Source organism: Bos javanicus, chromosome 7 (genome assembly GCF_032452875.1).
Source record: "Bos javanicus breed banteng chromosome 7, ARS-OSU_banteng_1.0, whole genome shotgun sequence".
Classification (NCBI taxonomy): Eukaryota; Metazoa; Chordata; class Mammalia; order Artiodactyla; family Bovidae; genus Bos; species Bos javanicus.
In genome coordinates, this window is record NC_083874.1 from 70,364,754 (window position 1) to 70,392,549 (window position 27,796).

The 27,796-nt window shown below is 38.1% G+C and overlaps 1 protein-coding gene across 5 annotated transcripts in view; it reads right to left on the minus strand.

Moving 5' to 3' along the window:
- RNF145 (ring finger protein 145) overlaps positions 1-27,796 on the minus strand; it is a 62,454-nt gene that overhangs the window by 25,721 nt on the left and 8,937 nt on the right. For all 5 annotated transcript variants that reach the window (XM_061424204.1, XM_061424209.1, XM_061424207.1 and 2 more), the window contains 2 exons: positions 20,421-20,529; positions 5,446-5,537 (listed from right to left, as the gene is read on the minus strand). In XM_061424204.1, the coding sequence (XP_061280188.1) occupies positions 5,446-5,537; positions 20,421-20,529 (201 nt within the window). The remainder of the gene's footprint in view (positions 1-5,445; positions 5,538-20,420; positions 20,530-27,796) is intronic.

The following is a 27,796-nucleotide window of genomic DNA, read 5'->3' on the forward strand; positions in this document are numbered from 1 at the left end:
CTGTATGTAACATATGCAGTATTTTCTCCCACAGAGTATTAATTTTAATCTTTAAAGAACTGATACTCAAATCACAAGAAAAACATTCATAAAGCCATGAAAAAAGACAAAAACTCATAACAATGAAGAAAACTGAGAAGAGAGGCCACTTAATAAGTCAACAAAATTTTAGGGGATAGAAAACAACGATTAGGCCATCCGTCTTTCCCCACCCCGGGAAGACTGAAGTTTGCTCTTTGGAAAGGCTAAAACAGGCTCCTGGACACTGTGCACACCCAAGACAGAGGTGAGGTGTGGTGCCCAAATGAAAACAGAAGATTAAAAGTCTGCATCCACAAAGATAACAGCTCTCTACGTCTCCAAACACTACTGCCACATTTACTGCCATTCAGCTCTTGTCCCGGCACCAGTCCCCCCCTTCAGGAGATAGATTCGTCTTTGGGAAACTGACCCAAGTCCAGTGAAAAGACCACAAAGATGCACACTTAGGGGGTCTCCCCAATAAGGGTCAGGCCCACCTGAACACCAACTGTGACAAACACCAGTTGGTATGCCTTAAAGAGATTACAACTGGCAACTTAATACTTCACTTTAATACAAATGACAACAGAAGGATATTTAAGTAATAACCAGGTGATTCTAATTCAGGCTTAAGAACTACTGCTGTCCCATGTAAGGCAAGGAGCAGAACAAAAAGAATCTCAGAGAAAATGGAAAGAATGCAAGGAACAAAAGAAAGCTTCAGACTGTCACAATAGAAAGAAAACAAACCCCAGAATACTAAAAAAAAATATAACAAAAAAGAGTTGGGAAATCTCAGAAAGTCAAACAAAAAACAAAGAGACAGAGGAAAAGAAAAATAAAACAGTAAGAAAGTTAGGGGTTCAATGTGGAAGAAAGCTTATCCAATTAAAAGGAATTCCAGAAAGGGATAAAAGAGAAAACAGCAGGGAAGAAATTATGGTGAGCTGAAAGGAGAGAAGCCTCTGGGGAATGATGCCTGACAGGAGAGGAGTGGTGCAGAAAGAGATTTTCATCATAATATCGTGGTATCACCCCCAATAATTTTTTAAAATTGTGTTTATTTCTTGACTTTTAAAACTATATTTCTTTGATTAAAAAATTAGCTGAAACTCTGAAAAAATACTTAAGAGAAAGTGCTTTAATACTAGGAATATTTAGGAATTTTCATTTTGGCATGTCTTACTTTCACTGTACTCATAGCTATGATATTTAAAGTTCCTTGTTCCGCATGATGCCAACTTCCTCTAAGCTCTTAAAGTTCCCATAAGTCTAGGCCAGCACATTCAGTTCCCAGCTCTGAAGTTAGAGGCTTCAATTATCCTCTTTCAGAGAAGAGTATGACTCATATGCTATGATTCTCTTGAAGGGAAGACCACTTCTCTTAGGTGAAAGAAGAAAGGAGTCATACTGTTAGTGGAAATCTTTTCGATAGCTCCAGAAGAATAGAAGGTTGTTCAACTTGATATACCTATTCCAACTGACAATTCTGAATAAAACAAAATCACAATGTACTCTGGATTTCAGGATTCCTTAAGAACTATCTCCAAGAAGTCCATAACCCTAAGAAAGAATGGCATATTCGTATTACTTAGTTTTTCATTAAAAGTTTATTAGTGAAATGGAAGAAAAGGAGTAGAAAGCTACTTTAAAATCAAAGTCTAAAGAAAAAAATGCTACTTAATAATTTATGGATTTCCAGTTAATTAAATCTTGGCTGGGTGAACACACTTTCATAAGCACTGATGGGAAAAATTTAGGGAAATATACAGATTTACACTAAATCACATCCATCACAGAATGAAAGAAAACATTGAGTTTTCGAATCAGGCAAATATCTTCATACTTGGATGAAAATATTACCACTATTGAATATGTGGTAATATTTGGATGTTACCACTATTGAATACAGCCATGGGATATGGCCATAAAGCAACATTATTTTTGTGTTCTACTCTTAAAAAGCCACTCTTTGAAGCTAAATGTTCTCCTGCCCCTATAAGGCAAGTCCCATAACTCTTCTAAACTAGTACAGTTTGCACAATCCAATCTAATCTAATCTCAGTCGACTCAAACAATTCTGATTTAAAGTTGAAGGTTTTCCTTTACTCCAGCTGAGGCTCCTATTGTTGTTGTTCAGATGCTCTGTGTGTCCGACTCTCCCATGGACTGCAGCACGCCTGGGTTCCCTGAGCTTTACTATCTCCTAGAATTTGCTCAAACTCATGTCCATTGAGTTGACGATGCCATCTAACCATCTCATTCTCTGTTGCCCCCTTCTCCTCCTGTCCTCAATCCTTCCCAGCATCAGGGTCTTTTCCAATGAGTCAGCTCTTCACATCATGTGGCCAAAGTATTAGAGCTTCAGCTTCAGCATCAGTCCTTCCAGTGAATATTCAGGGTTGATTTCCTTCAGGACTGCTTTGATCTCTTTGCTGTCCAAGCGACCCTCGAGTCTTGTCCAGCATCACAGTTCAAAAGTATCAGTTCTTCGGTGCTCAGCCTTCTTTATGGTCCAACTTTCACATCCATACATGACAAAGCTATGGAAAAACCATAGCTTTGACTAGACAGATCTTTGTCAGCAAAGTGATGTCTCTGCTTTTTAATAGGCTATCTAGGTTTGTCACAGCTTTTTTTCCAAGAAGAAAGTATCTTTTAATTTCATGGCTGAAGTCACCAACCACAGTAATTTTGGAACCCAAGAAAATAAAATCTACCACTGCTTCCACTTTTTCCCCTTCTATTTGCCATGAAATGATGGGACCAGACCTATGTAACTCAATGAAGCTACGAGCCCACCATGCAGGGCCACCCAAGAAAAAGAGTCACGGTGGAAAGCTCTGACAAAACATGATCTACTGGAGAAGGGAATGGCAAACCACTTCAGTATTCTTGCCTCAAGAACCCCATGAACAGTATGAAAAGGCAAAAAGATATAACTGGAAGATGAGTCCCTTAGGTCAGTACATGTCCAACATGCTACTGCAGAAGAGCAGAAAAATAGCTCTAGAAAGAATGAAGAGGCTGGGCCAAAGCAGAAACGATGCTAAGTTGTGAATGTGTCTGGTTGTGAAAGTCGAGTCTGATGCTGTAAAGAATACTGGATAGGAACCTGGACTCTTTTGGTCCATGAATCAAGGTAAATTAGGCTTGGTCAAACAGGCGATGTCAAGAGTGAATATCAATATTTTAGGAATTGGTAAACTAAAAAGAATGGGAATGGGTGAATTTAATTCAGATGACCATTACATCTACTACTGTGGGCAAGAGGCCTCCTTTGGGGTCACAGAAAACCAGCAATTGTGAGACGGAGTAGAGAGCTTATGGCAGGCTGCTGCTTCTTTCTCTGCCAGCACAGTGGCATTCTTCCTGACTTACTTACCCACAGTTGAAGCAGGCAGGAAAGGAAAGGGAGAGAAGTAGAAAATTCTTCCTGGACTATTTTCTTACAATGATATGGTATTGGTGCTCTCTGCAGTTGAGATATTTAAGATGGATCTTCTTTCTCCTGGGCATTTTTAAGTGTTTTTCTGATTGTTCCCATTATCATGGATCTCTTATCTGCATGACCTTTCATGCTTGTTATATACCCTCCTCTGGCTGCTTTTGGTTCTTTCCTCAGCTCCAGGGAATCTGGAAGTACAATGCCTGTTGGAGTCTTCTCACCTTTTTAAGGGCCCTGTTGGAGTCTTCTCACCTTTTTAAGCGCCCTCTTGGAAGGATCTAAGAAAACTCCATTGACTCTTGGGACCCTCATCTAGTCCACAGGAAACTAACATTCTTTGCCTACAGAGATTAGATGATACAGGAGAACCTCACAAGACATTTTCACTTCACAGTCAGAAACTCAACAGCCAGCTGGCCCACTAGTGGCCTTTATAAGATTAGAATTATAATATGAGCCATATATGTAATGTTTAATATTCTGATAGCATCATTTTATGAAGTTTAAAAAAGTAAAACTGATTAACAATATATTTTATTTAACCTAATGCATCACAAATATTAGGGCTTCCCTGGTGGCTCAGTGGTAAAGAATCAACCTGCAATGCAGGAGACTCAGGTTCGATCCCTGGGTTGGGAAAATCCCCTGGAGAAGAAATGGCAACCCACTCCAGTATTCTTGCCTGGAGAATTCCATGGACAGAGGAGCCTGGTGGGCTACAGTCCATGGGGTTGCAAAAGAGTCTGACATGACTTAGTGACTGAACAATAACAACAATCCTAAATATTACCATATAGACATTCAATCTATACCAAAAAATGAACAAGACATTTTGCATCCTTTTTGTACTAAGTTTGATTTGGACTAGTCACATTTCAAGGGCTTATAAGGCACTTGTGGCTTGTTTTGGATGGTGCAGCTTTAGATTTTGCACACCTAGGTCAGACACGAGTCTGCAGGATCCCTCCTAAGCCACACACACAAAACAACTCTGAGTCTCCAAATGGTCCCCCACCGAATTCTCTACATGAGAAGGGCTGGGAAGGTATTTCAGAGAAAACAGCTATCTAAAGAAATTCTCCTACAACCTAGAAGGTGTTAACATAAACACCTTCTACATGGGTGAGTTTAAGAAACACATACAAGATTCCTCTCACTTCCTTTTTGCAATTTTGGAATCGTAAGATTTGGTACTTCACTTTGGGCTGCATCTGTGTCGTTCTGGGGTCCTATGCAATCCTTCTATTATAAACATTCTGCTACCTGAACGTTTCAATCACATCTCAAGTTCTCGATGTTTCTGGTAATTTATTGTAGACTAGAGGATAATGGCTTTCAACAACAGTAACCAATATTGCTGCTGCTGCTGCTGCTAAGTCGCTTCAGTCGTGTCCGACTCTGTGCGACCCCAGAGACGGCAGCCCACCAGGCTCCCCCATCCCTGGGATTCTCCAGGCAAGAACACTGGAGTGGGTTGCCATTTCCTTCCCCAATGCATGAAAGTGAAAAGTGAAAGTGAAGTCACTCAGTCGTGTCCGACTCCTAGAGACCCCATGGACTGCAGCCTACCAGGCTCCTCTGTCCATGGGATTTTCCAGGCAAGAGTACTGGAGTGGGGTGCCACTGCCTTCTCCAGTAACCAATATTAAGACATTACATATTTCATTTTAATCTTACAAAGTAATTATTAGCTTTATTTAAAAACCAACCTTCCCAAATACTTAAATTATCCTTAAAAAACACAAGTAATTACAGGCTATATATAATTATAAACATGTAAAATAAGAAACACCTTATTTAGAGAGAAAAAGACTAATAAGAAAATGTAACATTAACAATAACTGTGTTTTCAAAGAGTCATCAAGAATAACTTCAAGTTTTCCAACTTTTTTGTACTAAGTATGAACTAACTTTATAAGAGTAATTAATACTTGGTTGGTTCCTACCTACACTTTTGATTCTTTTATAATACTTACCTATTAAGGCTGTGGTAAATCGATTCATAGAGAGAGGTTCTAAATACATTGGTCCTTCATAGGCAGACTCCAGTTCACTCCTAACATAGTCCCTAATAAGTAAAATGATAAGAATGTATTAGATACATTCTAAGTACATACAGGAGAGAGAAGTAGCTAAGCACAGTATTATTATTAAAAATGTATTATGTTAATAACATTTAACATCTATACAAAGGAAAATTTTAGGTACAAAAAATTATAGAGGGATGACGTTCATCTCCTTGGCCCATGTGATGAAAACAGAATTCACTGAAACTGAATTTTACTTGCAGAGAAGCAGCCAAAACTCCACTTTGTTGGATTCTCTTTCTTCCCACGGTCTCATTAATATAATTTACCCCAGGAAAAAGCCAATTGAGATGCCACCTCTCAACCCTACTACTTAACTGATAACACCTAACACTATTTCATTAATTTCCCCTCTTTTCATTAGCTTCCATTATCCCTCCCATCTTATTTTCCCAGTTTTTTCTCCAGTTATACTTAATTAGCTATAGGTAAAAACACAAACTAGTTAGAAAACTGGCTTGTAGCACGACAATCCTTAAAAGATGTCATTTTCAAGTTTACAGGAAATTTATAATTAGAATTAGAATATTTAAGTAGGTTACAAATTTATTTTGAGATAAATTTTAAATCAAATTAAATTATTTCTTATAAAACATAATTCATTTAACATTGATCACTGAGAAACAACAAGATTTAATTAGTGGTCAAAGAGACTTTACACTCTGAGAAAACAGAACTTTTAGGGTAGAGGCAGAAAGGAAGAATTTATTGTCAGTTAAGTTCAGTGGTAATAGAACATGGTTGTCTTAAATTCTTCTGACATCAAAGTAGGAAAATTTGTGTTAAAAAATTCTCCTTTTCTTCAATTGTTGAATACTTTATTCACTGTACTTTAAAACAGGTTAAATACATCAAGTATTTCTGAAAAACTCATATTTACTTTTTCCATGAAATTACTTCCTATTAGGCAATCAAGTGGAATTCCTTTAGCATAAAACAGCTAACCAAGAAATGATCCTTACATAATCAGCAAGCGAGTACTGCCAAAAATCAAAACTAACAACTAAAATAAAAATTTTAAAGCAGTTTTGGGAACAATTATAAAAATCAATGAATGATTAGGCTTCTTGGGTGATTTAGCTATTCTCCTCTATTACTCTTTGACGATTATTTCTAACAAATAATGTATTAACAGTCTTTCTACTGACAGAGAAAACCAAATCCTCAAGAGGCATGTTTCTAATGCAGTGGTTGTCAACCAGGTGTGAGTTTGCCCCTGAGGGGATATTCTGCAATGTCTGAAAACATTTTTAGTTGTCACAGCTTCAAAGGGTGGAGGAGTGCTCCTGGCACCTAAGTCAAGATGCCTCCAAAACATCCCACAGGACAGCCCCCACAACAAAGAACTGCCCACTCCAGAAGGTCAGTTGTTGAAGCCCTGTTTTAACGTAAAGAGACACAAATGCTACACGTGCAAGTTACATATAAATATCTGATCATGAGATCAATGTAATTAGTATTTTTAATACAGTTTTAGGATAGAAAGCTAAAGAATGAAAAGTTCTGACATTTTAAATAAAATACACATATAAGTACCATTTACATTTATGAAGTCTTTGAAAATGCTATTAAAAGAAACATTTATATTTAAAAGAGATCTAACTTTGAGTACCAATGGTGGCGCTAGTGGTAAAGAACGTGCCTACCGTAAAAGGAGATATAACAGACGTGGGTTCCATCTCGGTCAGGAAGATTCCCTGGAGGAAGGCATGGCAACCCACTCCAGTATTCTTGCCTGGAGAATACCATGGACAGAGGAGCCTGGTGGGCTACAGTACATAGGGCCGCAAAGAGTCGGACATGACTGAAGTGACTTAACACGTAGCACACAACTTTTGAGTCCCAGTAGGATCTAGGCCTTTAAAGTCAAGTAATTTCTTTTTGGCCAAAGCATATCTCTCTCAAATAGATCCAGTTTAAAAAAAGAACCAGCGACAATCCATAAAGAGAAAGCAGACTGGTGTCTGCTGGAGGGGAAGTGGGGAGGGGGAATGGAAATCAGTACTCAAGAGTTGCAGGTTTTATTCTAGGGGGACGAAATGTTTTGAAATTAGATAATGGTGACAGTTGCACAACATTAGGACCACACTATATGCCACTAAACTGTTCACTTTAAAAGGTTAAATGTGTTACATGAATTTCACCTCTACAAAAAAGGAGAGCCTGCGGGAGCACGAACTGCAAGCAGGAGAAAAGTCAGAAGATCGCCCAGGAGGACCTCAGTCCCAGGAGCTCTCTCCTGGTGAGGGCGAGGGAAGGAGATGGCAGAGTTGGGTTCCCTATCATGTTTTCTCCCATGTTTGCTTTTGTCATCATATTACTGGTGTTTCATAATAAAACTCAGCAAACTCAACATTATCAAGAATTTCTTACTGCTGAGACATTTGCTAATTGTTTTTGTTTTAATTTCCAAGCCTACTTCAGTTTATCCTCTTTTTAAAAGCCTCTTTGTTTTTCCTTAGTCCATTATCCAAAATTCTAATTTCACATAACAAAATTTCTAAGGCAAATTAACATTTTTTACACTTTTTTATTTTAACTCAAAAGGAATCTGCTGTATACCTGTGTTGCTAGCACACTGGCAGGCCTTGAAAATGCTGCAGTAGACAAGAAAAACACAGTTGTTGTGAAGATGAAGCACACAAGCCAGGAAAGAAGATATACATAACACTTAACCTAACAATTATTTAATTACAATTGTGACAAACGCTGGAAGAAAAAAATACCGAATGTTGTCATGATTTTTTAAAATTTAATTTTTATAGTCACAGCCCTGTTTATTAAAAAATTATCTTTTATTATCTTCACTTCTAGATTTATACTTTCTATTTAGCTTGCTTTTTATCTCTCATTCTATTTCATAAGATTATTATAACGGGTTTAATGCAACAGTTTCCTTTTCTTTTAACCTACTCTATATTCCTTTGGTTGTTTTGGTGTTTTTTAAGTCTCCTCTCAACTTTCTAATTTTTTATATGATTTTCTTTTTGGTTCTTTCTCTTTTTCTATGTTTCACTACTCTGTGATCTGTTGAGATTAGGGGACCCTAGGGAATGTCTCATGCTCGTGCTCAGTCACTAAACTGTGTCTGACTCTTGTGACCCCATGGACTGGAGCCCGCCAGGTTTCTCTGTCCAAGGGATTCCCAGGCAACAATACTGGAGTGGGTTGCCATTTCCTTCTTTAGGGGATCTTCCCAATCCAGGGATGGAATCTGTGTCTCCTGCACTGGCAGGCGAGTTCTTTACTGCTGAGCCACCAGGGAAGCACTACAAGGGATGTCTACATTTCAGAATAACCACCACCTTCAGGCCACAACACCACCACCCTGATGTTAAGCAGTTCCCTTCCTACTAGCTCTCCCATTTCACCCTCTTGAATAGCTCTCTCAATGCTTCAATCTCCCTCAAGGACTGCCCGACCTGTGCAATCGTCCTACCCCAGAAATTAACATCTTCCCTAGATGTTAGACCCTCTCTTCTTTGCTCAGATCCCCTCTCAAAGACAGCCTTCAGAATCTCTCTGTTTGGCTGACTCATCAATAAGCCCCGCTTCAATAAAGACAGCCAGGACCAGAAAGCCCATAGTCCCTCTTGGGGACAGCTGAGCTTGGCTTTCCAGAACCAGCGCTGTGACTTTTGTGGGGACTAAACTGGTCTTGCCAAGCAGCCACTACTGAGCTGTCTCTTCTGAGAGAAGAATCTGGGCACTGTCTCCCAAACTATTATTATAAAAAACTGGAAGAAGAAATAAAACAAAACAAAACAAAAAAAACATTAACAAAGATCTCTACATCTAAGTTATATACAACTTCAGAACATCTCATGCTAGCAATGAAAACTCTTGGTTATTACTCAGTCTCAACAGAGTGGGTCACTTACAACATTAAAAAACACAATGGTAACCTAAAGAAGAAGGATTCAGAGAAGGAATTATCCAAAATTCCATAAGTCACTTTAGGCCAAAATCTAGTCTGAGGCAAGAGTCATGAAATTCAGATTTTTAACAGAATTTTAAACCTAAAAATTTTAAGACTGAATCGAAGGAGAAGTTCAAAAGTAGAATTAGAATTTTCCAATTTAAAAATTTAAAGAACAGAATGTATTAAGTTGGTCAGAAGCAAGAATTACTGTTTTCTACTTGTAACTGAATAATATCTTCCCCTTCTTAAACCACTTTTTTCACTTATACAATTTATGCAACGCTGACAATTAACACAGAGCACCAATAAACTGAACACTTTGAAAACCCACTTCTCTGCATTCCCCATGGTAGCCTTCTTTCTTGTGGTTACAACTGTTTTGGGGAATAAGGAATGTGTAACAGAGTCGGACACAACTGAAGCGACTTAGCAGCAGCGGCAGCAAGATGTATACCAAGAGCCCCAAGGATGGCTTACAAGTGGAAAAGCTTCTGTTATAAATAGAAGCATAAGAGTTATAAAAAACAATAACAACAAAACCTACAAGCTTATCAATTCATCAGCAGATCAAAATACCTTTCTTTCTAAGTCTCTTAAGCAACCTGGCTGGGTCGCTGGACAACTGAGAACAATCTGCACATTCTGGCCACTTAAAGCTTCCAAACAATAATAATTCCAAAGAAACCTAATCTATGTGTACACAGAACAAAGCGGTGAGCCCTCCAAGTTATCTTTCGCAATGTGTGCAAACAAAAGGCACTACTCACTTAATCACTTGATGGCCAAGGAATGTTCAAACACTGTAATCTGAGTACCTATCACATCCTAAGCACTGAATAGCAATTTAAGAGTTCATTTCCCCAGGGCTTTAGTATTTAAATCTTCTGTGCTACAAGGCCACCCTACTTCTTTCTTCACCTTCTGACTACCTGCTAAATATTTACTGCCTGGATCTGATAATGTCCAAAAGAAGAAAACATATCACACATTGAAATGGGTCAATTGTATTCCTTTCAAAAGTAAAAGTTAAATGTATAGTGAAAAACTTCACTTTTCAGTTCTGTTATCTAACAGCAGTAGTTGTCAGCTGGAAAAATTTTATTCCCCAGGTTATAACATTTGGCAATTAGGGATAGTTTCTGGTTTTACAATTGTGGGGAAGGGGTGCTCTGCAATCTGTGAGCAGAGACACAGTACTGACAACATTCTGTAATGCACACGACTGCCTCACAACAAGTAACCCAGCCCAACATGCTAACAGGTCCAATACAAAGAAACCCTCCTCTGTAGCTTTGAATGACACAAGCTTTCCTAAAATGGAGGGCTAGTTTCTGTATGAGACATATAAGTAACTTCTGGGAAAGTGTTACATTTGAAATCAGTTATACACTGAAGACAAGGATGAAAGAGAGTAAACTTTTATTGTTTGAATCCAACAGGTTCTTAAAGTCATACACATACAAAATTGATGCACTGGTTCATAAACCTAACAATAAAACAAGGAATTTAAAAATAATGAAGTTTTAAAAGTTTTAGGAAAAAAACACTTAACTGTGGAGGTAAACCATCAAAACATCCTCACAGGAATCATCATATCAGTTTGTAAAGTTTCTCTTTTTCCACAGTAGTGCTGGCAAGTCTCAATTTTAAAATAGGATTGGTACTGGAAAGTATATTCCTTAGAAAGCGGTCTCCAACCTTTTTGACACCAGAGACTGATTTTATGGAAGACAATTTTTTCCACGGACCAGGGGCAGGGTGATGATTTCAGGATGATTCAAGCACATTACATTTATTGTGCACTGTATTTCTAATCTAACACTGCCCCTAATCTGACAGGAGGCGCTGGTCCACAGCCCGGAAGTTGGGGACCCCTGCCTTAGACCACTCAAAATGAGAAGCATAGCTTAGAATTTTAAGAATTAAAGAACCTGACATTTATCAAATTCTAATGAGTTCAATTTGAATAGTAATATTAAATTTTATACTGAGCTCATGGGATGTTCTAAAGTTTAACTTTTCTGAAGTGAAAGTTACATCCATTGTCTTTTATTCATTTTTATTAGAATGTAGTTATTTTACAGTGTTATGTTAGTTTCTGCTGTACAGTAAAGTGAATCAGTTATACATACATACATATATACATATATATATATATACATATCAGGTCAGTTGCTCAGTCGTGTCCGACTCTTTTCAACCCCATTAATCGCAGCATGCCAGGCCTCCCTGTCCATCACCAACTCCCGGAGTTCACTCAGACTCATGTCCATCAAGTCAGTGATGCCATCCAGCCATCTCATCCTCTGTCGTCCCCTTCTCCTCTTGCCCCCAATCCCTCCCAGCATCAGAGTCTTTTCCAATGAGTCAACTCTTCACATGAGGTGGCCAAAGTACTGGAGTTTCAACTTTAGCATCAGTCCTTCCAAAGAAATCCCAGGGCTGATCCCCTTTAGAACGGACTGGTTGGATCTTCTTGCAGTCTAAGGGACTCTCAAGAGTCTTCTCCAACACCACAGTTCAAAAGCATCAATTCTTTGGCACTCAGCCTTCTTCACAATCCAACTCTCACATCCATACATGACCACAGGAAAAACCATAGCCTTGACTAGACGAACCTTTGTTGGCAAAATAAAGTCTCTGCTTTTGAATATGCTATCTAGATTGGTCATAACTTTCCTTCCAAGGAGTAAGTGTCTTTTAATTTCATGGCTGCAGTCACCATCTGCAGTGATTTTGGAGCCCAGAAAAATAAAGTCTGACAATGTTTCCACTGTTTCCCATCTATTTCCCATGAAGTGATGGGACTGGATGCCATGATCTTCGTTTTCTGAATGTTGAGCTTTAAGCCAACTTTTTCACTCTCCTCTTTCACTTTCATCAAGAGGCTTTTGAGTTCCTCTTCACTTTCTGCCATAAGGGTGGTGTCATCTGCATATCTGAGGTTATTGATATTTCTCTCGGCAATCTTGATTCCAGCTTGTGTTTCTTCCAGCCCAGCGTTTCTCATGATGTACTCTGCATAGAAGTTAAACAAGCAGGGTGACAATATACAGCCTTGACGAACCCCTTTTCCTATTTGGAACCAGTCTGTTGTTCCATGTCCAGTTCTAACTGTTACTTCCTGACCTGCATACAAATTTCTCAAGAGGCAGATCAGGTGGTCTGGTCTTCACATGTCTTTCAGAATTTTCCACAGTTGATTGTGATCCACACAGTCAAAGGCTTTGGCATAGTCAATAAAGCAGAAATAGATGTTTTTCTGGAAGTCTCTTGCTTTTTCCATGATTCAGCGGATGTTGGCAATTTGATCTCTGGTTCCTCTGCCTTTTCTAAAACCAGCTTGAACATCAGGAAGTTCACGGTTCACATATTGCTGAAGCCTGGCCTGGAGAATTTTGAGCATTATTTTACTAGCGTGTGAGATGAGTGCAATTGTATAGTAGTTTGAGCATTCTTTGGCATTGCCTTTCTTTGGGATTGGAATGAAAACTGACCTTTTCCAGTCCTGTGGCCACTGCTGAGTTTTCCAAATTTGCTGGCATATTGAGTACAGCACTTTCACAGCATCATCTTTCAGGATTTGGAATAGCTCAACTGGAATTCTATCACCTCCACTAGCTTTGTTCATAGTGATGCTTTCTAAGGCCCACTTGACTTCACACACACTCTCTTAGAGTCCCTTCCCATTTAGGTAACCACAGAGCACTGAGTAGCATTCCCTGTGCTATTCAGTAGGTTTTCATAAATTATCCATTTTATACAAGGTAGTGTACATTTGTGAGTCCCAATCTCCCAATTCAATCCCACACACACCTTCCCCTCTTGGTAATCATGTTAGTTTTCTACATCTGTGACTATTTTTCCTTTGCAAATAAGTTTATTTGTAAAATTTTTTAGATTCCACATATAATCAGTATTATACAGGTTATAACCATTTTATAGACATATTCTAAACATTAAGAAGAATCAGCTTCATTGTGTGAATTAAAGGCATACCTTGTAGATACTGTGCATTCAGTTCCAGACTATCACAATAAAGTGGATACCACAACAAAGTGAATCACATGAATTTTGGGGTTTCTTGGTGCATATAAAAGTTATGTTACACTACACTGTAGCCTCAGAGTGCAATAGCCTTATGTCTAAAACATATGTGCATACCTTAATTTTAAAAATGCTTACCATCATATGAGCCTTCAGAAAGGCATAATCTTTTTGCTGGGACTTCCCTGGCAGTCCAGTAGTTAAAGACTCTTCACTCCCACAGCAGGGTGCATGGGTTGGATCCCTGGCGGAGAACTAGGATTCAACATGACACACTGCAGGGCCAAAAAAGAAATCTTTTTGCTGATAAAGGGTTTTGACTCAATGTTGACAGCTGCTAACTGATCACACTGGTGGTTGCTCAAGGCTGGGGTGACTGGCAATGTCTTAAGAAGACAAAGAAGTGTGCCACACTGAGTGAGTCTTCCTTTCCTGAAGGATTTCTCCATAGCATGCAATGCTGTTTGAAAGCATTTTACTGATAGTAGAACTTCTTTCAAAATTAGTCAGTTCTTTCAAACTCTGTCAGAGCTTTATTAGTTAAGTTTATGTAATATATAATATTCTAAATCCTTTGTTGTCATTTCAACAATTTTCACAGCATCTTCACCAACAGTAGATTCTATCTCAAAAAACCACTTTCTTTGTTCATCCATAGGAAGAAGCTTCTCATCTGCTAGAAAGTTTCTATTGTGACACGGCAGCAATTCAGTCACATCTTCAGGCTCCACTTCTAGTTCTCTTGTTGTTTCCACCACATTTGTAGTGACTCCCTCCACAGAAGACTTGAACCCCTCAAAATCATCCGTGAGAGTTAGAATCATCCTCCAAGCTCTTGCTAGTATTGCTATTTTGACTTCTTCCCATGAATCACAGATGTTCTTAGTGGTATCTAGAATGGTGAATCTTTTCCAAAAGGTTTTCAATTTACTTTGCCCAGATCTATCAGAGGACTCACTATCTACAGCAGCTATAGCCTTATGAGATATATTTCTTAAATGATAAGACTTGAAAATCAAAATCAAAATTACTCCTTGATCTATGGGTTGCAGAAATGATATTGTATCAGCAGGCATGAAAACATTCAAATCTGTTATACATCTGACAGAGCTCTTGGGCAACCAAATGCATTGTCAATGAGCAGTAATATTTTGAAAGAAATCATTTTTCCTGAGAAGTAGGTCTCAACAGTGAGCTTAAAATATTCAACAAACCATGTTGTAAAACAGCTATGGTGTCATCCAGGTTTTGTTGTTCCATTTACAGCACACAGGTAGAGTAGATCTTAGCATAATTCTTAAGGTCTTAGGATTTTCATAATGGCTAGAGCATTGGCTTCAACAAGTCACCAGCTGCATTAGCCCCAGAGTCAGCCTGTCCTTTGAAGCTTTGAAGCCCGGCACTGACTTCTCCTCTCTAGGTACAAAGTCCATTTTCTGCCAACAGAACACTGTTTTGTCTATACTGGAAATCTGTTCTTTAGTGTTCAGTTCAGTTGCTAGTCATGTCTGACTCTTTGTGACCCCATGGACTGCGCATCAGGCTTCCCTGTCCATCACCAACTCCCAGAGCTTACTGAAGCTCATGTCCATTGAGTCGTTGATGCCATCCAACCATCTCATCCTCTGTCATCCCCTTCTCCTCCCGCCTTCAATCATTTCCAGCATCAGGGTCTTTTCAAATGAGTCATTTCCTCCCATCAGGTGGCCAAAGTATTGGAGTTTCAGCTTCAGCATCAGTCCTTCCAATGAATATTTAGGACTGATTTGCTTTAGGATGGACTGATTGGATCTTCTTGCTTTCCAAAGGACTCTCAAGAGTCTTCTCCAACACCACAGTTCAAAAGCATCAATTCTTTACTGTAGCCACCTTCATTAATGATCTTAGCTAGATCATCTAGATAACTTGCTTGCTGCAGCTTCTACATCAGCACGTTCTGCTGTACCTTGTACTTTTATGTGATGAAGACGGCGTCTTTCCTTAAAGCTCATGAAACCACCTCTGCTAGCTTCAAACTTCTCTTAGGCAGCTTCCTCACCTCTCTCAGCCTTCATGGAATTAAAAAGAATTAAGGCTTTGCTCTGGCCCTGGTTTAAGGGAATGTTGTAGCTGGTTTAATCTTCTATCCAGATCACTAAAAGTTTCTCCACATCAGCAATAAAGCTGTTCAGCTTTCTTATCATTCTTGTGTTCACTGAAGTAGTACTTTAACTTCAAGAACTTTTCCATCATATTCACAACTGGGCTAAGTGTTCGGCACAAGTGGCCTAACACTTAGCCAATCTCAAGTTAAATCATTTCTAGCTTTTGATTTAAAATGAGAGACATGACTCTTCACTTGAACACTTCCCATAGGGTTATTAACTGGTCTAATTTCAATATTAGTGTGTCTCAGGGAATAGGGAGACCCAGGGAGCAGGAGAGAAATGTGGGACAGCCAGTCAGTGGAGCAGTCAGTACACACAGCCTTTGTTAAGTTTGCCATGTTATATAGGTGCAGTTTGTGATGCCCCAAACACAATGACAATAGTAACATCAAAGATCACTGATCGTAGATCACCATAACAAATACAATAACAATGAAAAAAGTTTGAAATATTGCAAGAATTTCCAAAACCTGACCAGGACAGGAAGTGAGCAAGCCCTGTTAGAAACATGACAGGATGGATTTGGTTGATACAAGGTTGCCACAAACCTTCAATTTGTAAAAAACGCAGTATCTGCAAATCACAACAAAGGGAAGCCTAACAAAACAAGGTATGCCTGTACATGAATTAAGGAAAAGAGAGACCCAGCTTTTCAAGAGTATGAAAATTTCTGTTTAAGGAATTAATATTTGCAAATGTCTTTTTCTACAGCCAATTTTTGAAGTATCAAATGAGTTATTTAAAATATGCAAGTATTGACTTTCCTTCTCAGGACCATACTATACTCTGCTTTGATATATCTAGACTAGAGTGATATGGAAAATATCTGTAAATCATGTAAGTGATAAGGGACTTCTACCTAGAATACATAAAGAATTCCTACAACTCAATTTTTTTAAAAAAAGACAACCAATCAAATAATGGGTAAAGAACCTGAATAAACATCTCTCCGAGGAAAATTCACAAAGGGTTAATGGACATATGAAACATGCTCATCATCATTAGCCATCAGTGAAATGCAAATCAAAACCACAACGAAATCCCACTCCACACTTACTATGATGGCTATACTGAAAATGACAGAGATGGACAATTATCAGCAAGGGTGTGGAGAAACTGGAACCCTCATATCCTGCTGGTAGAAATATAATAGTGCAGCCACTTTAGAAAGCAGTCTAGTAGTTCCTCAAAGTTTAAACATACTATATGATCCAGCAATCCCAATCCAATGTATAAGCAGCACTCCTCCCTATAGTAAGTATGTCCACACAAAACCATGAATGTTGACAGTGTTATTCTAACAGGCAACAAGGCAGAAACAATTCAAACGTCCATCAATGAATGAATCGATAAACAAAATGTCATACCACAAAATATGATTTGGACAGAAAAATGAAGTCCTGATACACACTACAGCATGGATGAGCCTTGAAAACATGCTAAGTGAAAGAAGTTAGGCATAAAGGACCACATACTGTACAATTCAATGTACATGAAATGTCCAGAATGGGCCAACCCATAAAGACAGAAAACAGACTGACGTGCCTACGGCTGCAGAGAAGGGCTGGTAGGAAATTGGGAGTGACTGCTGATGGGTACAGAGCTTCTTTCTGGAGTTATGAAAATGTTCTAAAACCAATGGTGGTGATGCTTTACACAGTTCTGTGAATGTATACAAAACCACTGAGCTATATACTTTAAATAGGTATGTGAATTATATCTTAATAAAGTCATTTTCTTTAAAGATACTTGTTTATGAAGCTGCCACATGAAATACGAACTGTTAAGCTTTTTAAAACTAAAAAATTCAGCCTTAAGATTCTATGAGATTGGCCAAGACTCAATATTTATTAAATGCTGACATTTTATTAATGATTCAAGAATTAACACATCTTTGCTAACATTTTTGAGATAGCATGATACAGTGTAAATTACACTATGAAGAAAAACACTAAAATATGCCACAACTTGAAATTTTTTAGTTTAATACTAAAACCAACTCCATCAGATAGGCACTGTCTTACTTTATAGTTTCAAAGAAATAACTTGCCATGGTAACATATTTCCTAAGTAGGGAAACTATTTCATATCCTACTAATTCTAAAACTAATTTTCTTTCCATTAACCATGCCCTCTCCGGAAAATTGAACTAAAAATCAGAAAACTTGGATTCAAGTTAAAGTCTGGGATCATCCCCTCCTAGCTGTTTGCACATTTCAGTTCTTTCACCTGTAAATCTCAAAGGATTATAGTAAGGATCAAAATAACATTAAAAAATATGAAATGTTTTTGTACACTGTAAAATTTTGTTAGTTCTTTTTACTGTTTAAAATAGATATAAACGTTCTGATCATGAAAATAAACTTTAAATACTGGTTAAAAATATTCCCATAAACTAAAAGTAGTAAGTCAAAATTGCTCAAGAAGAATGGTTAGAAAAGGGCTTTTCTTCATCTCTGACACTGCAGGGTCCCCTTTATCCCTACATGATAGAATTATGACCTCTCTAGAAAAGCCTGGATGATGATACCGCAGATGAAAATATAGCTACATGGTTTTGGCCATCACTGAACCACACAGAAACCAAAAAACCATAAAGGGAAAGAGCAGGTTCATTGCTTTTTCACCCAGAATTATAATAACAAATAAAATTAATTTTAATAGCTCTGCCTTCAACTTTGAGATTTCTCTGACTGATCATCAAAATCCTATCAACTCTAAAAAGCTATGGTTAACACAGCTACAGCATGGAATACTCTGCCATGAAAAAAACATTTTTTAAAGATTAACAACACAGGAAAATACTTACAAAACATTGCTGCATAATAAAAATGAGACATAATAGAGTAAGTTAAAATCCACTGAGCCCTTAAAACATGTCAGAAATTGTGCTAAGAGTTTAACATGCTTAATGATAATAAATCCTTATAACAGCTCCTTAAAATACTATTAGCATTTTACAGGTGAAGAAACTGAGATGAATCTTTCTGATAAATGACACTAAGGTTACAGAGCAGTAAATAAGAAACAGAGGATTTGAATCTATCCAATTCCCATTCACTTTTCCAAATGGCATTCTTAGCTGCCCAGGAACTTATTTATACATTAAAGTGGTAACTCAAGAGCCTACACTCTAACTACTGCATTATACTGCATACATATCATTTTTCTTTAAAAATGTATAAATGAAGATTTCGGAAGTGTCTTCACTTTAAGCTTGAGCTGAGATTCAGAAGTGTCTAGGTAAGACCATAGGAATAAATTCTGTCACAGTTTGGGGCTAGTGGAATGGTCCTTCCCATAATGGGAAGGACTGACCCTCTTGTGTGAGTTAATACTGGCTCTTGGACTTCTAGTCTAGGTTCAATGGAGAAAGATGCTAAGGGAAAAGGCTTAAGTTGTTCCTGTGAAGGAGGCTAAGTACACAGGGACAATATTTGCATGATACAAAATCAGAAAAGTCAGCGTCTCCACTTTAGAGTGAAGAGCTGGATCTGAAACACTGAGACAATTACAGAAATGCGGCACCACTCTTGCAGCTCCGTATTTTGAAATTCTGACATCCAAGGACATTCCCTGGGCAAGGACAGCAGCAGACCTCCCCACCTCCAAGTACCATTTTGAGCAGGGAATCAACCAGATGCGAACAGGAGAAGGAGGTGAGAAGACTGAGTTTCTAGGGCCTTCAAGAGAAGGAAGATGGAGGTCTTGCATTAACAAAAGGGACTGAGAGTCGGTGACTGTTAGTATACTATTTTCACTCTTTTGTATCCGCTGAAGTGGTGAAAACTGGAGGTTATTAAAAAACTGGAAGAAAATAACAGAATTCTAACAGGTTTGTCACATGGTGATATAATTTCAGGTGATTGCTACTGCCTTTAAATTTTCTGTATAGACTGCCTACAGCGATGAGTGTAATTTTATAATTATGGGGGAAAAAAGGTTTTTAAAAAGTCAACCAATCAATGCTAGTAATATAAAAATGCTATTTCTAAGATTAAATTTCAAGCCTACACCAAAATCTGTGTTTCAAACCTCTAGAAAATTACATCCTGTTATATATGTAAAGTAATTGCCACTCTGCTTATAACTGGGAGTACATTTTGTTACAGGTATACATTTCAATCAAAACAAAAGAAATATTATACCCACAAAATTTATTATACCCCACTACATTTATGGTATGGGCTTTTGGTATACTTGTAATTTATTATTATTGTTTCAAGATTGGAAGCTCATATTCTTTTGGCAGACCAGTCTTCAAATTTAGGACAAGCACACAAAGACAAACAGACGTTCTGACCTATACAATTAACCTCATGAAATAATTTATATCAATCATCGACTATATACAAGGTCGCACCTTACACTGATTTTCATGCATCATAAAGTAACTTCCTAAAATAATGAAAGCAATGAAATCCATAATTGCTATAGTTCCTGAAGCCTGTCTTTGGAAATTTCTTTTCTCAGGTTATATAGAAAAGCTCATGGGTATTTTTGTAAACATACCCTTATGGTCCAATTCACAGTAAGACCAGTTGTAAAAGCAGAAATAAAATTTGAGACACAACCCCAGCTACTAATCCTGTATGATATTTATTTAGAAAACAAGTATAAATTTAAAAAAAATGTTTGGGATACCTATCAAAGCCTCAGCTTCCTAACAGTGTTCATGAAAAGTATTTTACTGGTAAAGAAAAACTTTAAATTCAGTCATACATTTCAAAAATGGGTCACCTTCTTACCTGGAGATTTGATGTCCAGCATAGAGGAGCAGGGCCGTCAAAAAATATAGATAAAGCTGAACCAGATGCTGCCTGGGCAAGGTTAGTAGCACAACACTCAAGATATAACCTGTAGTAGAAGTGAAGAGAGATATAAATAAAATTCTATTCTAATTTAGTCTTCCAGTTAATTACACTAATAAAAAGAGCTTGAAGTAAATTACTTTCCAATTCAGTTCAGTTCAGTTCAGTTCAGTCCCTCAGTCCTGTCCAACTCTGTGACCCCATGAATCGCAGCATGCCAGGCCTCCCTGTCCATCACCAACACCTGGAGTTCATTCAAACCCACGTCCATCGAGTCGGTGATGCCATCCAGCCATCTCATCCTCTGTCGTCCCCTTTTCCTCCAGCCCCCAATCCCTCCCAGCATCAGAGTCTTTTCCAATGAGTCAACTCTTCGCATGAGGTGGCCAAAGTACTGGAGTTTCAGCTTTAGCATCATTCCTTCCAAAGAACACCCAGGACTGATCTCCTTTAGAATGGACTGGCTGGATCTCCTTGCAGTCCAAAGGACTCTCAAGAGTCTTCTCCAACACCACAGTTCAAAAGCTTCAATTCTTCGGCGCTCAGCTTTCTTCACAGTCCAACTCTCACATTCATACATGACTACTGGAAAAACCATAGCCTTGACTAGACAGACCTTTGTTGGCAAAGTAATGTCTCTGCTTTTGAATATGCTATCTAGGTTGGTCATAACTTTCCTTCCAAGGAGTAAGCGTCTTTTAATTTCATGGCTGCAGTCACCATCTGCAGTGATTTTGGAGCCCAAAAAAATAAAGTCTGACACCGCTTCCCCATCTATTTCCCATGAAGTGATGGGACCAGATGCCACGATCTTCATTAGGTTTCAACAACTTTGAGGTTTCTTACTTCACTACCAAAGCAAGCTTAGCACAGTAAAACCACTTGATTTTTCTATGGAAAATATAAAGCATTTTTCACTTCCTTTGTAGGTTTCTCTACTTTAAAACTGAATATATCACACAAAAGTACAGTAGGATTCTCATCAACTACCTTTCCTTGTCTCCTTGTTTCTTCTACACCAACTGCCTCATTCTCTAGTCCCAGAGGAGGAACAGGGGGTCTTACTGTCCCTCTACCCCTGCACCTCCGGTGTGCCTCAGATCTTATTTCTCCAACTCCAAAAGACCCTCTATCTTCTATGTCTTCAATCATTCCTCTGACACCATTCTCATTTCTCAAAGAATGTGCAGGGCTCTTTTCCCCAGTCGTAAAGAAAAACTCGTCACCACACTCATTTCTCCTTTTCCTATTACCTTTCTTTCATTACAATGACAAATGTTATAAACTATCTGTACCAAAGTCTCTAATTTCTGTCTATTATTCCCTCTTTACCCTTTACAATCTTAGATCCTCTACAAACCCGTTTGCTTTCTCTAAAGAAACTTGGAAGTTAACAATTACCTACTAAACAGGAGTCAAACCTAAGACTCAAATTTAAAGTCAAATCTAAGACTCCTATTTAAATCCTTGCCCCAGCACCCAAAGCAACAACCACCCGCAGATCTATTATTCTTTGGCTTTGTGACATGGACTTCCATTTACCCTCTAAATAATTCTCCCCTCTATTTTCTTTTCACCCTTCTCAAGTGAACATAGGAAATTTAGTTTCTGAATAAATTCTACTCTTTATGTAAGTATCTAACTCAAAGAATCTATTTTCCTGCTTCAAATATACCATTCTAGATGATACAACAGTAGTTCTGAGAACCTACTACATAAGCATAAAAACCTTAATCATTTCCTATTCTAAGTAGACAATTATAGCTCATAATGTCTGAGGTAAAGTCCACTTAAACGTTCCCATATAGGAGTACAAACTGAGCTCCCATCCTCCTCCCTCAACAGGCGTCCTCTTCCATTCACTCTGACTCAAACCTGAGTCACCTGTGATCACCCAGTCCCACTGAGTCTCTCATCTGTTACCCTTCCTTTGCAGTCGCTATGCCCCTACCTAGCCCTTTCTGTAATACAATAATATATGCTGACTGTTCTTTATCTTTCAGTCTCTTCCCCTCCTCATCCATCCTATGCTTTGTTACCAGGGTAATATTCCCCAAACCATCACTTTCTTTTAGACAACTCCCGCTCTAAAACTTTCAAAAGTTTTAAAGAATCTGCCTGCGATGCAGGAGACCAGGTTCAATCCGTGGGTCAGGAAGATCCGCTGGAGAAGGGAATAGCTACCCACTCCAGTATTCTTGCCTGGAGAATTCCATGGAGAGAGGAGCCTGACGAGCTATAGTCCATAGCGTCACAAAGAGTTGGACACAACTGAGCGACTAACACTTTAACCTCTCAGTGTAAGGTTAAACATCTTGCAAAAATCTGGCCCTGGCTTATTGTCCTCTCATGAATGAGTCTTCACTAGGGCACAGACATCCCTTCTTAGCACCTAATGTGTCTTAAAGTTTAAGAAACAGGAGCTGTGTTAAGCACTACATATTTTCCACACATCCTAACTTTAAGAACCATCCAAGGGAAGCCAGAGATACATATTTCTATTTGCTTTTCATTTTGTAAAATAATTTCCTCCAATTAATTCTGTTAATCTCTTTCTCATAGGACTTAAGAAGTATTTAAAAGGATGTTTATTATATTTAGCAAGCATTTTCACTGTTTGTGGCTGAAGGATTTTCTAATCAGTCTACTTATTGCATGAAACGTTTCCTTAGATTTTCTGACGTTTAATAAACTATCATTTTCCTTTGCAGATATCCTTATCTTTCCCTTCTCCTGTGTATCTCATAAAATCAACTGCCAAATTCTCTAGACTGAACATATTCATTTCATTCTTTCAATTATTCAGTCATGCAATCAATCAACATTAGTATGTGTAAAGTATGATCCAGATGCACTCGTGGCCATGGAAAATCCAAGAAGAAAAAATAAAGAAATCACAGTCTCGTGGAAAACCAAACAAGGACAAAAGTGTGATACATCCTTGGTAGTTTCATAAAAATTAAAAGGGCTATGGTTAGGTGATTGTTTGACCTGGACCTCAAAGGGTAAATGGATCTTTACCAGGCTAAGAGAAAGGGGAAACATTCTAAGAGAACAGCAACAGCAGCTCTGACAGCCACAGAAGTACAAAGGAAATTTTCAGGAGACAGGAAACTGTAGACCACACTAGATTTTGGTGTAAGTAGAAAGAGTATTAGGAGGGTACTGGGAGATGCTGCTGCTGATAGAGCTGGTGGCTCAGACAGTAAAGAAACCACCTACAGTGCAGGAGACCCAGGTTCGGTTTCTGGATCGGGAAGATTCCCCTGGAGAAGGGCATGACTACCCACTCCAGTATTCCTGCCTGTAGAATTCCATGGATAGAGGAACCTGGCAGGCTACACTCCATGGGGTCACAAAGAGTCAGATACGACTGAGTGACTAACTCTAACTAACTTAGGATGAGATGGCTGGACGGCATCACGATGCAATGAACATGAACTTGGGCAAACTCCAGGAGATGGTGAGGGACAGGGAGGCCTGGTGTGCTGCAGTCCATGGGGTCGCAGAGAGTCGGACATGACTGGGTGACTGAACAACAACAATAATTAAGGAGTTTAGCCTGGGCTTATGTTCTCAGATCCTTTAAATACCATATAGGTGAGGTAAGAAAATGAAAAACATATAGATGAGGTAAGAAAACAAAAAACAAAACGGTAACAAAAACCCTATGGTCACCTATATCCCCATTTTCACATTCCAGTGAAAAAATAACTGTGATCAAATATATTGCACAAGAAGATTTTTGAGAGATTATGAATACTTATGCTGATGTATTAAGAGCTGTATGACTAAATCATCTGAACTACAATAAACAGTTGATCCTCAAACAATGCAGGGATCAGGAGCACCAAGCTCTCCTCATGGTATAAAACCTGAGTATAACTTTACAGTCAGCCTTCCGAACCTACAGAGTTCAAGGGTCCTACAGAGTTCAAGGGTCAACTGTATACATCATCTAATTAGTTGAAAAATACAAAACTACTGCTGATGCAAATATGCATCATTACTCAGACTATAGGATTAACTGAACCAACCAAAACAAACTAAATTGATAATGATGAAGCTTTGTTGTTGTTCAGTTGCTAAGTCGTGTCTGACTTTGCAATCCCATGAACTGCACCATACCAGGCTTCCCTGTCCCTTCATTATTTCTAGGAGCTTGCTCAAACTCGTGTCCATTGAGTCAGTGATGCCATCCAACCATCTCATCCTCTGCCACCGCCATGATAAAGCTAACTCAACAGTAATTTGTAATTAAAAAAAGCAAGACTAGCAGCATTTAAAAATAATGATCTGCTTAAATTAACATTGGTGAACCCTCCTAATGAAATACAAGAATTTCTGCTATTTAAAGGGTTATTTTAGTAATGAAGAAAAAAAAAATGAGGACATGGAATAAAATAGTAGCTTTGGATATGAAGTTGGCAGGGTCATTTATGAGATATATACTTAAATAGGTCTTAATGGTAATCTACTGGTGAATGGTTGAGAAAAAGGAAGTGAAGATGGTTCTGATGTCTCCAGCATGGGTAACTGAAAGGATGGCTTTGCTACTAAGGGGGCAGAGGCTTGAGGTTAAGTAAAGGTGATGAGATAAGTGATAAGTTGAAGTGCTTGTAAAATATTTAGGTTGAGATAGCTAATGATAGTTAGAAATCATTTATTCATCACCAGGCACTAGTTAGGTACTGATAATACTGAGATAATAGACAATACCATTCCTACCTTAAGGGAGCTAACTATCTAGTTGGGAAGATAGCTAGGCTTATGGACCCTTAGAATGTAGTACAGTAAGTACCATGGTGGAGGTATGAACTGGATACCATGCGATCAAAGAGGAGGAACAATAATGGAGATTAAAGTGGTCAAAAGCAGTGAAAAGTGGAGATAGAGATTTGTAGCCAAAACTATGTGAAACCACCCCAACAACAAAATATGAAAATTAAACACAAATCCTAGGAATATCAACACTAAAGGAGTCCAAAGATACAGCAAAAGACTCAGAAGGAATGATTAATAATCTAGAAGAATTCAGAAAGATTTTTAAGAAGGAGATCGTGGTTAACAGTTTCACAAACATGGAAAGGTGTGCAAAACAGGGATACAAATGAAGTTTGAGTTTTACCTTTTAGGGCACTAATGATTTTAGTGATCATAGTTACAACAGAACTATTCTCATATCCACTCTTTTCTTTGCAACTGCTACAAGCCCATGCTAGCTCTCGATCTCATTACCTGTTGCCAAAAATCCTAAATGGCCTTCTATCCTCCGGTTTCTCCCCTCCCCAATCCACTATCCTATCCTATTCAACACTGCCTAATCAATCTTAAGATGCAGCTCACCTGCTCTAAATCCCTTACTGACCCACCACTATCTATCAATTTAAGCACAATATCTAACATTTGCATTCAGGGCTTTTCACAAATGGCCCTATTGTTCCTTTTCAATATTATTTCTTTTCTCCTTTATATATCCTACACCCTGCAAATAGTTCTATAATTAACATCTCGAGAGTTACTCTCTCTGCTGTCCTCAGACAGGACCCACACTGGAAAGCTTCTAATTTCAAAGGTACAATTATACTTCATTAACACAATTATTAACACTCCCCACCTTGATTTTTAAGCTCTTAATAACAGAGGATATAAAGGAGAAAAAAACTCACAACAGTAAAAAAAAACAAACAAAAAACAAACTTAGGAATGAACTGAAAAATAAAAGTCTAAGGGCTACATAGAGAAAACTTTAAAACACTCCATCCAGAAGGATGCAAAAGAAATCATGAACATAGTTAAGTCTCTTGTGTTCTTTCCTAAAGAGTTAGCACCCTTAAGCTCTCTCTTCATGCTAACTTAACTTTTAATAATAAGCAATCCCAGCAAACAGGTCAACAGGGCTGTGTTTGGAAGATTAAATAACTGGGAAGTTCATGTAGAAAACTAACAACAACCACCAAAATAAACTCAGAGACGGAAATAAAGAAAAAGAGACTAACTCTATCAGATAGTAAAATAAAATCTAAATCCTCAATAATAAGAAATGAATAGAAAAAAGTTCAGAAATGGAATAAGACACCCTGTAAATGCAGATAAATTCTAAATGCAGCAAAGATTTAAATGCAAAAATGAAACAACAAAAAGAATGCAATAAAACATGACATACATCTTTATAAACTTAAGAACAGAGAAGGCTTTTTTAATTGATTAAAAATCCTAAAGATATATGAAAGAAAAAATGATAAATTCAATCACAATAAAAACAAATTTTGTGTGTCAAAAATATCTTTAGCAAAATCAAGAAAACTGAAATTGGAAAAAATTCCAACTCATCACACAGGGCTTATTTCCCTAACATATATCAAACCCCACCAACTAGTAAGAAAAGGCTAACGTCCCATAGAAAAGTGAGCAAGGGACAAGTACTGACAACTCTTAAAGGAGGAAACTACCAATTTTTTAAACACATGAATAAGTTCAATCTCATTCATAAGAGAAACACAAATGAAAACTACATTTTAAAATAACCACTTTTCACCTACATGCCATGTCATGTTTACTAGTTCAGTCATGTCCGACTCTGCAACCCTTTGGACTGTAGCCCGCCAGGCTCCTTTGTTCATGGGACTTTTCAGGCAAGAATACTGGAGTGGGTTGCCACTTTCCTCATCCAGGGGATCTCTTCCCAACCCAGGAATGAAATCCATGTCTCCTGCATTGCAGGCAGACTCTTTACCTGCTGAACCATCAGAGAAACCCACTAAGCAGCCAGATATTAAAGTTGGATAATACTGCTTTGATAAGGATGTAGGATTTCAGGAAGCGTCAACAACTGCTTATGTAGGTACAACATAGTCTATAGAGAGCAGTATCAGTCAATAGTCCCAATGTATGTATGCTCTAATCCAGCAGAATCACTTCTAATAACTCATCCCATGGCTATCTTTGCACCTGTTGAAATGATAGCTATACAAAACTGTTTAGTACCACACTGAATGAAACAGTAGAAGACAGAAGCTATCTAAAATGTCCTCCACTGAAGTAATTCATGCACTAAATCATGGTACAGTCATACAAGAGTACTATGCCCCTACGAAACAGAACTGGAGGGCTGGGGAAGAAAGTGAGGCCTCAACAGTTCGTCAGAATCTTAAGATCTGGCAGATCAGAATGTGTCAGCATGAAAAAACAGTGAATATCTAAAAATAACATGGCTCTATGATACATCATTTAGTTAAAACAAACAAAAGGTTCAAAAGAGTAATGTACTATGTTATCATCTGTACTAAAAAAGAGGAAAGATATTTATATTT